The sequence below is a fragment of the Meleagris gallopavo genome, chromosome 21 (genome assembly GCF_000146605.3).
Source record: "Meleagris gallopavo isolate NT-WF06-2002-E0010 breed Aviagen turkey brand Nicholas breeding stock chromosome 21, Turkey_5.1, whole genome shotgun sequence".
In the NCBI taxonomy this organism is placed as follows: Eukaryota; Metazoa; Chordata; class Aves; order Galliformes; family Phasianidae; genus Meleagris; species Meleagris gallopavo.
Genome location: NC_015031.2, coordinates 646,184 through 660,493, shown reverse-complemented (window position 1 = coordinate 660,493; position 14,310 = coordinate 646,184). Strand labels below are relative to the sequence as shown.

General features: G+C 46.9%; 1 protein-coding gene, 1 long non-coding RNA gene and 2 other non-coding genes across 5 annotated transcripts; 3 read left to right on the top strand and 1 right to left on the bottom strand.

Annotated features, from left to right (window-relative positions):
- Positions 1-476: 476 nt before the first annotated feature.
- LOC104913848 lies at positions 477-2,836 on the top strand. 2 transcript variants are annotated; one of them, XR_795667.3, is made up of 5 exons: positions 477-1,156; positions 1,299-1,416; positions 1,838-1,911; positions 2,193-2,248; positions 2,681-2,836. It is a non-coding gene; the product is annotated as an uncharacterized LOC104913848 (long non-coding RNA). The 2 variants fall into 2 exon arrangements; XR_795666.3 differs by having other exon boundaries at positions 865-1,156; positions 1,340-1,416.
- Positions 1,682-1,756, top strand: LOC116217364. Its single transcript, XR_004161821.1, has one exon. It is a non-coding gene; the product is annotated as a small nucleolar RNA SNORD49 (small nucleolar RNA).
- Positions 2,537-2,610, top strand: LOC116217368. The gene has a single exon (XR_004161825.1). It is a non-coding gene; the product is annotated as a small nucleolar RNA SNORD65 (small nucleolar RNA).
- Positions 2,837-10,886: 8,050 nt separating the features above from the next.
- LOC100538860 (leucine-rich repeat-containing protein 75A-like) lies at positions 10,887-13,636 on the bottom strand. The gene has a single exon (XM_019621829.2). The coding sequence runs from the start codon at positions 13,469-13,471 to the stop codon at positions 12,926-12,928; it is 546 nt and encodes a 181-aa protein (XP_019477374.2). The 5' UTR covers positions 13,472-13,636; the 3' UTR covers positions 10,887-12,925.
- Between the last annotated feature and the right edge of the window lie 674 nt (positions 13,637-14,310).

Genomic DNA, 14,310 nt, shown 5'->3' with positions numbered 1-14,310 from the left:
GAGCCTGGTGAAGGGTGGGTTGCTGGTGTGAAAGATGGAATGGGAAGAGAAAATCTCTTCAGCTGAGAGCTGATCTGATGGGTGTATGAATGAGAAAAGTGTGGGCAGTGGCTGGCATTCAAGGAGGAAGAGCCATAAGCACTGTCTGTATTCCATGTAATCATAATTAGAAATGCATCTCTGTTTGGAAGGGAGGATTGTGTGTTAATAACAGCACAGGATCCCAGCTGCAAGGAAATAGAAGTCTGCTGTTGAAGGGACCTACTGAGAGGTGTGTTTTTTTCCCTTTTTCCATTTTTTCCCCCTTTTTCCTTTTTCTTTCCTTTTTTTCACTTTTTCCAATTTTTCCCTTTTCCTTTTTTCTTTCCTTTTTTCACTTTTTCCCTCCTATTTTCCCTTTTTTCTCCTTTTCTCCCTTTTCCCCTCCTTTTCAATCATCCTTTTTCTTTTTGCAATAAGAGTGTTTGCCTGGTTTTCTTTCCTGATTTTGTACAAAGAGGCCTCGGAAGGTATCTGCTGCTATCAGGAATGCTACTTCTGTTCTTCCTTAGTTACCCAAATATGGATTTCTGTGTTTTAAACCCTCAGTGGGCGCTTTATCATAACTAGGAGACTGATAGAAGAGTTTCCTGCAAGTCCCTTCTTTCTCTCTGCAATCCGGGAGCCAGACAGCCTCCATCCCCTAGGAATTAGCTGCAGCCCCCACTTGAACCCTGCCCCCCTTTCCCCCACGCTGCAGGAAATGGACGCCTTGCTCCCCCGCCTCGCCTGAGCAGTGGTACAGCCTACCCACCTCTCGCGAGAGCAGTGCGGCGGCCTGTCCCTCTCTCGCGAGAACAGCGGTGCGGCCTGCGCCCCCCGCCGTAGGGTGGTACATCCCGAGCCTTTATAAGCGGCGGTAGTAGTTCTTTCCGCCCTTTCTCCTCGTGCGCCTGGTGGTGGTTGGTTGTTTTGTGGAAGGCGCTCGGCAGGGCTGAAGTGAGGGCTCCTACCCGCGGGCAGCAGTGATGTACGCCGTGCCTCCTCCCCCCCCAAGGCGAGGCCCGATCACTCGAGGCGGCAGTTCAGAGAGATGAAGGAGTACGGGCCTCGCTCCTCCCCGGAGGCCCTCATGGAGGCGGATGGCGGCCCAGGGCCCCACGCAGTCCGTCCTGAGGTGAGCGGGGCTGGGAGGACTTGGGCTGGGGGAGGTTCTTAGTGCTCAGCCTTCTGAGGCCTACTGTGGGTTTTTATTTTTATACCTCCTCCTCACTTCCCCTTCCCCCCTCCCCCCCTTTTTTCCCCCTTTGATCCTTCAGAGTCTTCTTATTGTACCAAATGTACTTCTGTGATTTTCTAGAACTACTGCTGAGGAGTACTCCCTTAATGCTTGTTTGGTGTCTGTTCCCCCAGCAGAACGATGCCTTGAAGCAAAGAGTAAGTTATCTTTATGTTCTGCCAAGGTGTTAAGAACATTCTAGATTTTTCCTTGTATATCAGTGATGTAAACTAGCCAAGTGCAGGGCTGCTAATTGAAAATAACCTGTAACAGTTTTATATTAATTAAACATATAAAGCTATGAAAAGCAAACGTTACGTCCTGATAACAGAATTAATGTTTTATATTAACAAGGGGGAAAGGGTACAGTCAGTTCAACGTGAAGCTGTTCCTCTGTGTATTGACCTATCAGAGTTGCTGGCTGTTGATGATGATACCCCAGAATAGGAAGTGCCGTCAGATGCGAGAACTGACGATAACCTTCTTATTTGTCTGAAATACAGCTGCACGTGTGTGAACTTAGAGTCGTCTGCACCTTGTCTGCTAGGACTAATGGGGCAATGTTTATTTGCTTTGCAGAACCTGGGATTTCCAGGTGATGTGATACAATAAGGATGGGAGCAGGTATCTTTGGAGATGGCCATAATGTGAAGGTAGGTGGTGAATTTCATTGTAGAGATTCCTACCAGGCAGAATCTGTTGAGAATAAATGGATCTTATTGATCATTTCAAAAAAAAACAAACACAGGAAGCGTATTTTGTATGGTTATCCTTCATAGCTTGAATCAACGTACTTTCCTTCCTCTCTTACTTAAAATGTAAAGCTTATTTTCTGGGATCCTTAGATATAATTATCACTTGCAGATCTCTGCTGCCACATACTCACAGCTGTTAATGATAGAATCATACTGATTAATGTCTATTTATGTTACAGCCCTTCACACGGCCCTGGGACAGAAGTGAGACTGCAAGAGCAAGAGGTTGTTCTGGGTGAGTTGTAATACTCTGTGCTCTTAGTTCACTGTGGTGCTTTTGGGCTGCAGTCTCACAAACGTTGTGTGGTTGAGAGCATTTTCGTTGGCCATCTTTTTGTTTCTGTATATTTTTAGCTCTGAAACTGATTGGTGAAGTTGTAGGACAAAACAGCACTTCATTGGGCTGAAATACTGAGAGTAAACATACAGGAGCTGCTGTCCTCTGCACTATAGTTTTGTTTACAGCAGTATGGAACAAAGGTGCTACTTGTTTTAGAAATGCATCAATGTATCTGAGGATATCATATGATGAAATTAACCAAAAATTGCTGGAATTACCGGCAGATTGACTGGTGGTGAGCAAAGGTTTTTCTGATGATATCACTTAAATTAAAAAGGTAAGCAACGAATGTTGGATGGTCAACTTATTCCTGCTGTTGTATTGCAGGTGTTGATGCTGAAAGCACGTTTGAGGAAGAAGGAACCCAATGGAACATGAGGGAGCTGATCTTTGAAAACACCACCTGTATTTCTGTGCATGGACCTTTAAGATAAAACAACGTTCATACAGTTTTGATCACACATTAAAGTTCTAAAAAAAAAACTTCAGTCTGCTTTTGTCACTCATTGCATAAAGAAATGACACTTTATTACCCAACGCATCTTTGATACACGTGCATGATTCTATGATTTGTGTAACATGCAGTAGATGTATACACGATACAGTGTAGTTTCTGCAGATTGTGTGAACAGGCTTCAGTTGTGAGCATTCTATCTGGTGTTTGATTGTTTAAGCAGTTTAAACACATAGTGCTAAAATTGCTACTGTGCTTACTGTCGAGATTAGGCCCTAATGCCCCAACAGCAAGAAAAGCAAGTATTCAAGTAGGGCAAATGCAACTGTTTTGTAGCCTTTTCAGGCTTGAAACTCAGCCTCAAAGTCTGATGGGGTCACTGCATGATCTGTTTCTGCAGCAGAGGTATTTATTCTAACTAATTGTACATGTCTTCTCTAAATACTGGTTCCAATATGAACTGATTTCCAGATGGGAAGAAAGGGAAAAAGATCCTCTGTAGCTTGACAGCTGTCTTTGTTGTAGCTGCTAGAGAGTAAAGAAGGCAGATGTTGCTGACTGTTTTGCCCACTTGGTGTCACCAAGTGAAAGATTTTAATGTACTTCAGAGCGTATGTAGAAAGAAGGTAATTATATTAATGAACCAATAGCATGTGACTGTATGCTTATGCAGTGGGAATGGGAATCTAAAGCTTTTAGATTAGCTGTACAGCTCCAAGTGGAACACAGATTGATGTTGCTTTTGAAAGGGACAAAACTTCCATCTTATATGAAGTTCTTAGGATGTGTGCCAAGAAACAGCCTTTCAGCAAGGCTGACACAGCAGCTGTCAGTCAAAAATGGTACTTTAGAAGTAGCAAGAAGTTAGGAATGACCTAGGAGCCGTTTTGTACAGTTCATTTGCACCCTTTGAAATAGCTGGTCAAGTATCAAAGTTGAAAAAGATAAACTGAATGAATATGGCTCTGTCATGTAACTATTTTCACCTAATTTTAAGAGCTTTTGTATTAGGACTTGTTGACAGAAGATGATTTTTAGCTGCTATAAGCAGAAAGAGCCTTTCAAAATCAGTGGAGTCTGATTTAGTTCTAGATGAGGTTCTGCACACCATTTATGATAATGGTGGTTAGCGTGGCCACGCTTGTAAATGGAAACGAAGCTTTTGGCTCAGTTGTTCAATGAGCTACAAATGGCTGAGTGCCAGCTCATAGCAACAAGGGAGATGCTGATGTTGTGTCGTAATTCATTTGTGAGAAAGCACAATGATGATGACACGTGGTGCTGCTATCCACCAAAATGTGCTGTAACTGCTGCCCTGATGTGGAGGGGCTGCTCTAACAGACCTCGCATTCTTCTTCATGTCTGTCCTGCTGTACTGAGGCGGTGCCAAGGATGCCAACTCAAAAATGCCCTTTGTGATGTGAATAATCGCTTTGTGGTAAGAAGACAGGAATCCTCAGACTCTTTTTAATGTTGGGCACTAAACAAGACGAGAAGGGGCTGACCTGTAATCTCTGTCCAGAGAAGGAACAACAGGAGACTGAGTTTCAGTAACGTCATGCACACGGTTTGCAAATGCCATTGAAGGCGTGTTGGTTTCACGCCAGGTCCTTTCTAATGTTGCATGAGGAAGATGTGGAATAAGAAAGCAAAGATGGTGTGGTGAGTGCAGGGAGATGGCTGCCTTTCCAGCATGGTCATAAACTGCAAGCTTCACATTTCATACCAGTGCTGGCTATCATTTCTTGATTAGTTATTGTAAGGCAATTGTATGTACATAAGCATTAAATTAAGCACTAGTGAAACCATGAATTACTGTAATTAATATATTTCAGCTATTAGTCTGAATAACGTGCTCTTTCATGGCTTGGTAGCTGCTGTTCTGGTTGAATCACTTCCAGCTGCCTGTATCCTCCTAATGAGAAGGGAGGAAGTGATATATTGCATATTTCACAATAAAGATGGTTTTTGACTGTGAAGTTTCACTCTATCTCTTGAAGGTAGATAGAAGAGCAGTTAAATTTTAAACTCTCTCTCATCATTTTAAATCAGTGGAGGAGAGAGCAAGGCACTGTGAGAGGAATTGCTGTTTTCTAGCAGGGAATGACTAAAATGACATTAAGTGTCATGCAAGGAAAACTGAGGGGTTTGTTTACTTCCAACTGCTGCCTTAACAAATGCTTTGCTACAATTCCTCAGCTGCCAGAGACTCTGGGCTACCTGAGGTGGAGGGAAAAGACTCCAAATACCAATGAGATCCTTGGCCTTCCTCACCCTTATCCAGAGCTCAGCTCAAGGTCAGGCCAGCCAGGGCTCTGGGCACCTGACAGAGCTGAGGGCATCCCTGTTCACCGCAGGGGGGTTGGACTTAAACCATTCCATGAATGTTCATAGCCCCTGATTGACTTTTAAGGAGCTAACAGGTGGCATTTGATGTAGAGCATGCACAAATAACACATTAAGAAAAGAGTAAGCCCCTGTGCTGTAATTCAGGAAGGCTGAGGAGAACACTGCAGCCAGGAGTTCATGCAGTGAAGCCCAGGTGCATCTCCATGGTGGTGAATGTTGAGCTCCAGCTCAGCTGAAACAATAAACACCTTTCAGCCTAACACCTGCACTGAGAAACCTGAGCAAATTACAAAGCAGTAAATAATTCATACTGGCATTCAAAATCTCTGCAGTTTTAATCAACTTAAAATGCTATCATCTCCCATAATTTAGAGGGTTTCTTTGTCAGATACTTGTTCAATTTTGCAATTAGTTAGATTTTTCATAATCAAGTTTTCACTTGTTATGGCTTGTTGTAAATTAATTGCATAGCTATTCTCAGTATGAGCCTCTGACTTCTTTTGTGAGCTCCCTTTGTTTTTTTATCACCCTGTTTTCTGGATGTTTGAACGACCTTCTCACTTCTGCTTTTCCAGCTCCCTTTGGGGGATGATTGTGCTCAGGTTTGCTCAGATGATCTCTTATTCAACTCTAGTTTAACAGATGAAATGTTTTACATCTCTTTTGCCTCCTTCAGATAACCTCGAGATGGTCTGCCAGCATTCCCATGAAGCTGTGTCATCTCCATATTACAGAGGAAGAGTTTGGGGATCATAGATTGAAAGGGAAGGGCTTGGTAAGGTGTTGCTAACACACTTTTGCTTAAGTGTGTTAAATCAAGTATGTGTTACTTTCGGCTGTAGCAGTAAATGAATAAAATCTTTATGCTGAGTGCTCCTTGGGATGGCAAATATGCAGGGAACCTGCTGTGAAGATGATGAGCATTGTCTCAAAGCAAGATACAAACCTGCAGCTATGAGATGCCACGGTGATTTTAGAAAATAATGGAAAGTCTCGGAACCAAAGTTGGATTTAAACTGTGTCCAGTCCCCTTGCTGAGCCAGCTGCTTCTGCAGCAGCACCTCTGCAGGGCTGCTCTGAGTTTGCAGAAGCCTGTGTGTCAGTGCTGTGCTGTTTGGTAACCCAAACCACATCAAGGAAAAAGGTTTCAAAGCCGCTGCCTTTAAGCTTCAAAAAGGTCTTTGGAGATGACAGCAGCGCTGGATCACTTGGCAGTGTGTCAGCAGCTGAAGGTGAGGGAAAAGTTGGCTTTGGGGGCAGAGAACAGCAGAAAACGGCAGCAGTTACACCATACTTGGGGAACATCTGCCCTCTCCTTGGCACATCCAGAAGCACTGCTATGGGGAGTGAGCAGTGGGGGTCGGTTCACAGAGGGTATTATTGCAGAACTGCAAATAGAATTTCCCCCCTGCAACCTCTGACAATCTGGTCTTGAGGACAGCAGGTAGCTGTGAGGGGTGGCACAACCTGAGTTGGAGATTGGAAAACCTCATTAAACACGCCAAACCTCATTAAAAGCCAGGAGGCTTGCAACAGGGCTTGAGCTTCACGCTGGCACAGCTGGTGCTCGTTGGGGCCCCAGGTGAGGCTGTGCCCCTCCTCCTCGTTTTAAACACATGTCCCCATTTCATGCTCCTCGAAAACAGCAGCTTGGGCACAAGGTAGGGTTCTTCTTTCTTTCTTTAGTGCAATTCAGTGGTCTATAAAAAAAGTAGTGCAACATTTATTATCTAATCTGCCCTGCTGAGTGGTAGGATCAAGCAGCAAGATGGGCAGTGCTGGCAGCTTTGGGATTCGGGTGGAGCAGCAGCAGCAGCACAGGTCACACTTGGCAGAGGAGGAAGAGTTGATGCCAATCTCTGTTGTGAAGACAAAATGCAGGTAGGAAAAATGGTGGCTTCCCGGAGAATGTGGTGTCTGATTCCACCTTTTAGGTTTTCCTAGCAGTGGAGGAGGGAGGAGGAAGTATCAATGGGCTGCAGATGGTGTGTGGGATTGCAGGAGGAGCCCCTTGTGTGGGGCAGTTTGGGTGTTGGAAGAAGGTTTGGTGGGCTGGAAGGGAGGGGGAATGGAACTGGTGAGCTGGAAGGGCACGTGGGTTAAAATACAAGGCTCTCGAGCAGGCTCTGTTGTGATAGGACAAGAGAAAATGGTTTCCAACTAGCAGAGGGGAGATTGAGATTGGATTTAAGGAAGAAGTTGTTTACGATGAGGGTGGTGAGGTGCTGCACAGGTGGTGGTGGTGCCCATCTCTGCAGACCCTCAGGGTCAGGCTGGATGGACTGTGAGCCCCTGGTGGAGCTGTGGGTGTCCCTGTGCACTGCAGGAGTGGGACCAGATGGCCTGTTGGGGTCCTTTCCAACTCCAACCATTCTGTGAGAAGGTAGTAAAGACTTCTGTACACAGAAAAAACACAAAATATCTCATGTTCTGTTGTACTTGCTTCAGAAATACCCTTCAGAAACACTGGGACCTCATTTTCTATCCAATATCACAGAGTGCTTGAATTCTGCAAGTAGTCCTTATCAGAGAATTCTGCTTTAATCCCTTTCGTGTCAGTTGTGTTGAACGTGCTGATGCTGACACCAGGCTCGTGTTGCACATGTGCAGTTTCAAGTCTTAGTGGGAATGGGTGGATAGTTGGATTGGAGCATGCTTGCAAAGCCCCTCTTGCTCTTTGTCCATCTTGAGCAAATATCTGAACATAGCTGTCAGGTCTGCCTGGCAAATGGAGACAGGCAAAAGGCACAATGTGGAACAGAAAGCTGAAATTTTACATTTTAGCTTTCAGCTCTGTGAGAAGCAGTTTCCAGCCCATGTGTTGGAGGGGAGCTCTGAGCTCGCAGTGAAGCACAGCTTCCCCCAGAGTGCTTGGAAAATTACTTACCCTTTGTATTTGTAATTTAAGAAGCATCTGTCTGCAGTGGAGGAGGTGAAAAAGACAGGGGAAAAAAAAAGAAGTTCTATTGGAAAGCCATGTGTGAAGGCAGCTCTAAGGTGGATGCTCTTTCATTTTGTGTATTTGAGTTTTTTTGCCTGTACTTCTCTGCACAGAGTTCAACAGGAGTTTGTTTGGGAAGAGCTGGATTATCACTGTGTTCCTGAGCACAGTGCTCAGATGGGTTCTTTGCTGCTGCCTTATGTATGAAAACTGCAGGTCTTGCCAGGAGGAGAGGTGGCTGCAGAAGAGGAAAAGGGAGGCTCATTCCTGTGTTTTAAACCTCGATTTGTTTCCCAGTTTTATTAAGGTCCCCATCCCTCCCTTATGTTGTAGTATTGCATATAACCAAACTGGGTCACTGTATGTGTCCCAGCTGCTGACACAGAGGTGCTGTGTTAGGATGCTCTGAGGTCTCAGTGTAGCTCTGATTTCCACTAACAGCACACAGAGGGAGCAACAGGGCTACTAGAGAGCCATGGTGGCAACCCATTGCTTGGCCAGATCCACCAAGTGCAGCTTAGAAAGGCCTTCCTGGGGGCTGCTATGTAGACTCCACTGGTTTATTTTCTTCCCCTGGCATGGAGATGACCAGAAAGCTGCTGGGTGCTTCCCTCTGGGCTGCTGGAAACGTGGATTTTTGGCTGAAGGGCAAATCCACAGGGTGGGGGGAACCCTGCAGGAGGCTGCTGATGAGTAACAAAAGCAGTTTGTGTTTATTGCAAAGCTGAACAGTTTAATAACTTCCAGCAGAGATGGCTTTGCAGATGCTCAGCAGACATGAAATGAGAGATCTGGAGATGTGCCTGTCTTGTTACTGATAATTCCTATAAGGAGCAGAATGGCTTTTCCTAAGATGTCAGGTTTTGGTTTCTGAGCTTTGGTGCAGGAACAGCAACTCCAAGCCTGATGTGCCTCAGATGCATTTAGTGCTGGTAGGGCATGCCATGATCTTGGTCTGCCAAGGGCAATTGCTGTTTTCTACCTGGGCACTGCATCTCATGTGCTGCTGCAAGACCCAGGGTTGTCCCTTCCCAGTACAACTCACTGGGGTTGTTTATAAGCATCTCCTGCGGGAGAGCCCTGCTCCTGGCCAAGACCTGTAGCATTACCATAGGCATCATAACAACATGAGAGACTGAGTATTTTGGGTTGTAGTCTTAGCAGAATGGAAGTGTTGCAACTGGAAGGAATGTCTGCTCGTTAGAATGCAGGGGATGATTGATGGGAATGGGAGGATGACCTGATTCATCCATCCCTGCTCACAGAAGCTGATCCTTCCTGCTGCTCCATATCTGCCATGTGGGCCCTGCAGCGTTCCTATTGCTCCACCAAGGAAAGTGATTCCAGTGAGAGCTGTGCAGAAAGGGCTGATGCTCCTCTGGTTGTGCTGCTCAGTGCTTTGTGTATCACCCAGGTGACCCTTAAGGGATAACACTTCATTACTTTTCCAGCTGCTGCTCTATACATTTTCCCCTTTTAGCTGAGCTCCAGCAGCAGCTGTGCTACCTCCACAAGCAGCACTAAACACACCATTGCGAGCTGCCAGTAAATAATGCAACAGATTCCTCTCACCAGCACTTTTCCTCTTGCTAACAAGGTGAAAAATGTCAGACCCCAGGCAGCATGGCATTGCAGCTGCAATCTTTAACATAACCTCTTCCAGGAGCTGATGTTCCTTGTGATGACCACGGTATCACTGTAGCATTTGTTATGGCTGAGCTGCAGCCCCCGAAATCCTAAATAATTGAATAAAAATATAGAATATCCTAAGACCCATAGGGATAATCGAGTCCAACTCCTGGCTCTGGGTGGGACCACCCAAAAATCAGACCAAAAATCAGTGTTTTCCATTGGCTACACTCTGCTGTTAGCTCACGAGACGTGTGCCATGTGTGGAAACCTTGCACTGTCCCCAGAGAAGCATGTTTCATGCTCCCAAGCACCATATTTTCCTGCTAATATGCACGTCCTTCTGTACTTCTGTGGCTCTTGAGGCCCCAAAGTACCAATATAAGCAAAAAAAAACAACCCATACCCACAACCTCTTCTGCTTTAATTCCTATTGCATTTCTCTCTGGAGTGCTTGGGAGGGAATAAAAGAAATGCGTTACAAACTGCTTTTTGCTGAGACAAAGAGCAGGGCTGCAGCAGAGAACCCCTCCTTTTGCAAGTGCCAGCAAATCCTCTGCTCAGCTCAGTGCATCGCACTGGAGAGGTTACAGGTTTGTTAGTTTCCATCATTCTGTGAGTACTGCTAATAAGGTCAATCAGTCTCCATGGCAACAGCAGCTAGAGGTGAGACAGTGCTGGTTAATGGGATGTGGGGGGGTTTTGCTTTTTTGAGGGCACAAAAGCAGCCCGTGTGTGAGCATCCTCCTCCAGTGCTGAAATGAGGTGCACTGAACTGTTGGGAAGTGCTGGAACATCAGTGCCCAAATGCAACATCAATCCCAGTGAGTCAACCCGGAGTTGTGGTCTGTCCTGCTGTGATGCTGCTTCCACCCCATTTTTCCCTTTGGTGACCAAGGTCCATTTTTCCTTTCCCCCGCTGTGGCTCTGGGCATCTCCTCTGCAACCCACTGAGCAGAAGTGCCAAAGTGTTCCTGGGCTCCTTGGCATTCCTAGTGCTGCTTTGGTGCTTTTCCTCCTTCCCACTCTCAGGGATGGGTGGCTGCCACCTCTCCAGCCCCCACGCCTGCCCTGCAGTCTCAGTTCCCCCACTGATATAATCTCTCTAAACGAATGATCAGCCTTATTGCTGAAGGAATGCATCTTCTTCCTATAGATGAGCTTCCTCCATGCTTCAGCAGAGCAGCCTGGTGCTGCTGGGGGTAACTAAGCCCAGCACCAAGATATTATTATGGACATAACGATTTTAAGGTGAATGTTCCCTCCCCACCTTGATGACAAATGACCTCAATCAGCATTAACATTCTAATTTTCAGCTCTGGAGTCCTTATTCTTAGGTCTGTTTAAGAGCTGCTGGCCAAAACAAACAGCCCTCTGTACTAGGGGAAGCCCTGTATATGGCTTTGCAGGCTAGACCAGGGATGCTGGGCATCAGCTGTACAGAGGAGATCTCAACACTTTATTAAACATTGGCATTTATTTTGATTACAGATAGCTCCTTTATTTCAAACAGAACAGTTGATTCACTGCAAAGTGTTTTTCATGCCAGTTGAAAGTGTTAGCGTTAAAAAACAACCAGACAAACAAAAGGCTTAGATACATGCAAATCATACAGAACTTTGCTAAATGTATTAAAACGAGCAGCAGAGCTTCTTCTAAGTTACGTACTTGGAGGAGAAACAACAACTGTCAGCATGAGCCCCCCTGCAAAAGGCGTGCAGCTTCCTGGTGCAGCCATGGGAAATGAGGGACAACCAAAAAGTCTGAGTGCTTACTGTGCTGTTTGCACTCAGCAAAGCAAAACCAGAGGTCACTGCTCCCAGGTGCAAAGCAACGCTGCAAAGCTGTGCAGGGGAAGGGCTGCAGGCAGAGGCAGGTGAGCTCCCTCTTGGGAAGGGAAGGTCTGTTTGGTCTGTGGAGTGTAAGGGAGGGGAAGTGTTTCCCACTCTCCCTTGGGTTTAGAATCATAGAATCATTCAGGTTGGAAAGACCTCTAAGATCATCTAGTCCAACCATCAACCCAGTGAATCACATGAAATTCTGGCTTAGAAGCCAAAGTGCCAATTGCCGTGCTCTGTTGGGAGCTGTTTTCCATCCAGAAATAAAAAGAATGTTCCTAAAAAAAATAAAATAAAATAAAAACAAGCCAAAAACCAAAACGGCATTGTACAAACAAAGCACTTCTGGACCAGGGAGAAGGATGTGGCCAAGTGATCTGAAAGCCTTTGTGTGCTTCAGACCTTCAGCTGGCTGTATCCACCCAGCCTGAATGGCAGTGATAGAGGGAAGTGCCCCAAGGTTTGTTCTTTTTCTTGTATAAACCTTCAGTATTGCGGTCTCCTTTGTCAGCAACAGCAACGAGCCGACCTGAGCCCCAGCTTCAGACACTACATCTTGCTCCCCAAAACACGCAGAGAGCTCTGGTGCAAGAATGGGAAGCTGTGAGGTCATCGCAGCAGCTCAGCAGGTGAGCAACTGGATTTTAGGGCTGGGTGAGCACTGGGCAGGCAGCAGGGCCAGCCTGAGTAAAGCTGGGCTCAGTAAGGCTGGGGAGCAGCACCCAGGTGATGAGCATACTGCAGTCCAGCTCCGTGCCAGCACAAGGAAAGCAAAGCTCTGCTGTGGGGCTGGGAGTGGGAACACCCTGCTTGGAGTGGTTCCCTTAGAGAGGGATCAGGCTTTGTGTTGATCTCACCAGGCACGCTATTCAGCAGCTCCTGAAATTGGTATGGGAGAAGGTTGCAGTTCTGTGCAGTGCTTGTGGGTGAAATCTGTCCATCTGTTGTGTGGGGGTGACCAGCTGGGATCCTCCTGGATCTAGTTGCCTTCCTGCTCCCCTTTGTGCTTCTAAGGGCCTCATGTTCCAACGCTTTGGCAATTCGTATTTGGATACTTGGAGAGGTTAAAAAGCATAGCGCTACCATTTAAAAACACCCTCCTGGCTTTTCATAGAATCATTTGAGTTGGAAGGCACCCAGCAGGGTCATCTAGTCCAACTGCCCTGCGATGAACAGGGAATGAGATACAAGTGTACAACACCATCCCATTTCTGCATGATGGGAGCAGCACTGATATTCATCACAGGGGAAGAAGGCAATGTGCTCCCAGAGCATCCCACCGCCTGCATCCACCCATGCCAGGACCTCTGATGAGGAGATCTTGGGTTTGTCACCCAAATGTACCCAACGTGGAGCCGATGTCACGTCTGCGGTGTCTCAGTGCCTTGCTTCTCCACTGTCCTGCCCTCTGCTTTGCCCAATGGGGTTTCATGGCAATTTTCACTCCGCAGGTCCTCCTGGCTCTCAGCCAGGCCATCCTGGTTCTCCAAATCGCTGACCTGCCCTTCGCCAAACTCCAAAATGGTGGGCAGGTTACCTTGCTTCGGACATCTTCTCTTCAGGCTGACCAAGAAAGGTTGAGGCAAGGAAAAGATGTCCACGTTGTTCCCGAGGTCGATCCAGGTGACACTGGGAAACTTCTTGGGGTCTTTCAGGGTTTCGGTGAGGTCCCGCAGGATGGCTTTGGTGAGCCGGTTGCCGTTGAGGGACAGCGTGGTGAGGTGAGGAAGGCCACACAATGCAGGCAGCAGCTGCAGCAGCATCTCATCCGTCAGCTCGGTGAAGCACAGCTCCACCGTGTCGATGTGCTCCGAGCTGTGCTGCAGGTACGACGTCACGCGCTCCAGGTCCTTCAGTGTCAGCGGGATGCCCGACAAGTCCACCGTGTTGTCTTGGGGCTTCCCCATCAGCACAGCTTTCAGACTGCATGGGAAGGAAAGGAAAGAGGTGTGAATGTGGGGGTATTGTCTTGAGTGTGATTACGTGGTAGGACAACTGTGCACCGTCAGGTCCAGCCAGCATTGGAGATGATCCAGAAGAAGGCCTTGGAGATGATCATGGGGCTGGAGCACCTCCCCTGTGAAGACAGGCTGAGAGAGCTGGGGTTGTTCAGCCTGGAGAAAAGAAGGCTGCAGGGTGACCTCATTGCAGTCTTTCAGTACCTAAAGGGGAAATGGTTTTAAGTTGAGGGAGGGAAGATTTAGATTGGATGTCAGGGGAAAGTTCTTTACTATGAGAGTGGTGAGGTGCTGGAACAGCTGCCCAGAGAAGCTGTGGATGCCTCGTCCCTGGAGGTGTTCAAGGCCAGAATGGATGGGGCCCTGGGCAGCCTGGTCTGGTATTAAATGGGGAGGTTGGTGGCCCTGCATGTGGTGGGGGGGTTGGAGATTGATGGCCCTTGAGTTCCCTTCCTACCCTGGCCATTCTGTAATTCTGTCCTGCGTGACTCCTTCTGTGATCGAGTGACTGCATGGTAGATGAGGGAAAGGCTTTTGATGTAGTCTACCTGGGCTTTAGCACTGCCTCCCCCAGCTCTCTCCTGGAGAAGCTGGCAGCTCAGGGCTTAGGTGTGTATGCTCTGGGAGATGAGCACCATGGCCAAATCCATAGATAAATAAATGAGTGCTCCCAGTGGCCCTACAGAGACTCATTAGCCTGAGTTTGACGAGGTCAATTTATCTCCCAAAGTGAATCAGAGAGCACATCTACAATCAAGACCTGTCAGAGGAAGTTGGCATTGAGGTTT

Coding starts and splice junctions, on each gene's coding strand:
- LOC100538860 (XM_019621829.2), bottom strand. CDS start 13,471: ATGGGGAAGCCCCAAGACAACACGGTGGACTTGTCGGGCATCCCGCTG.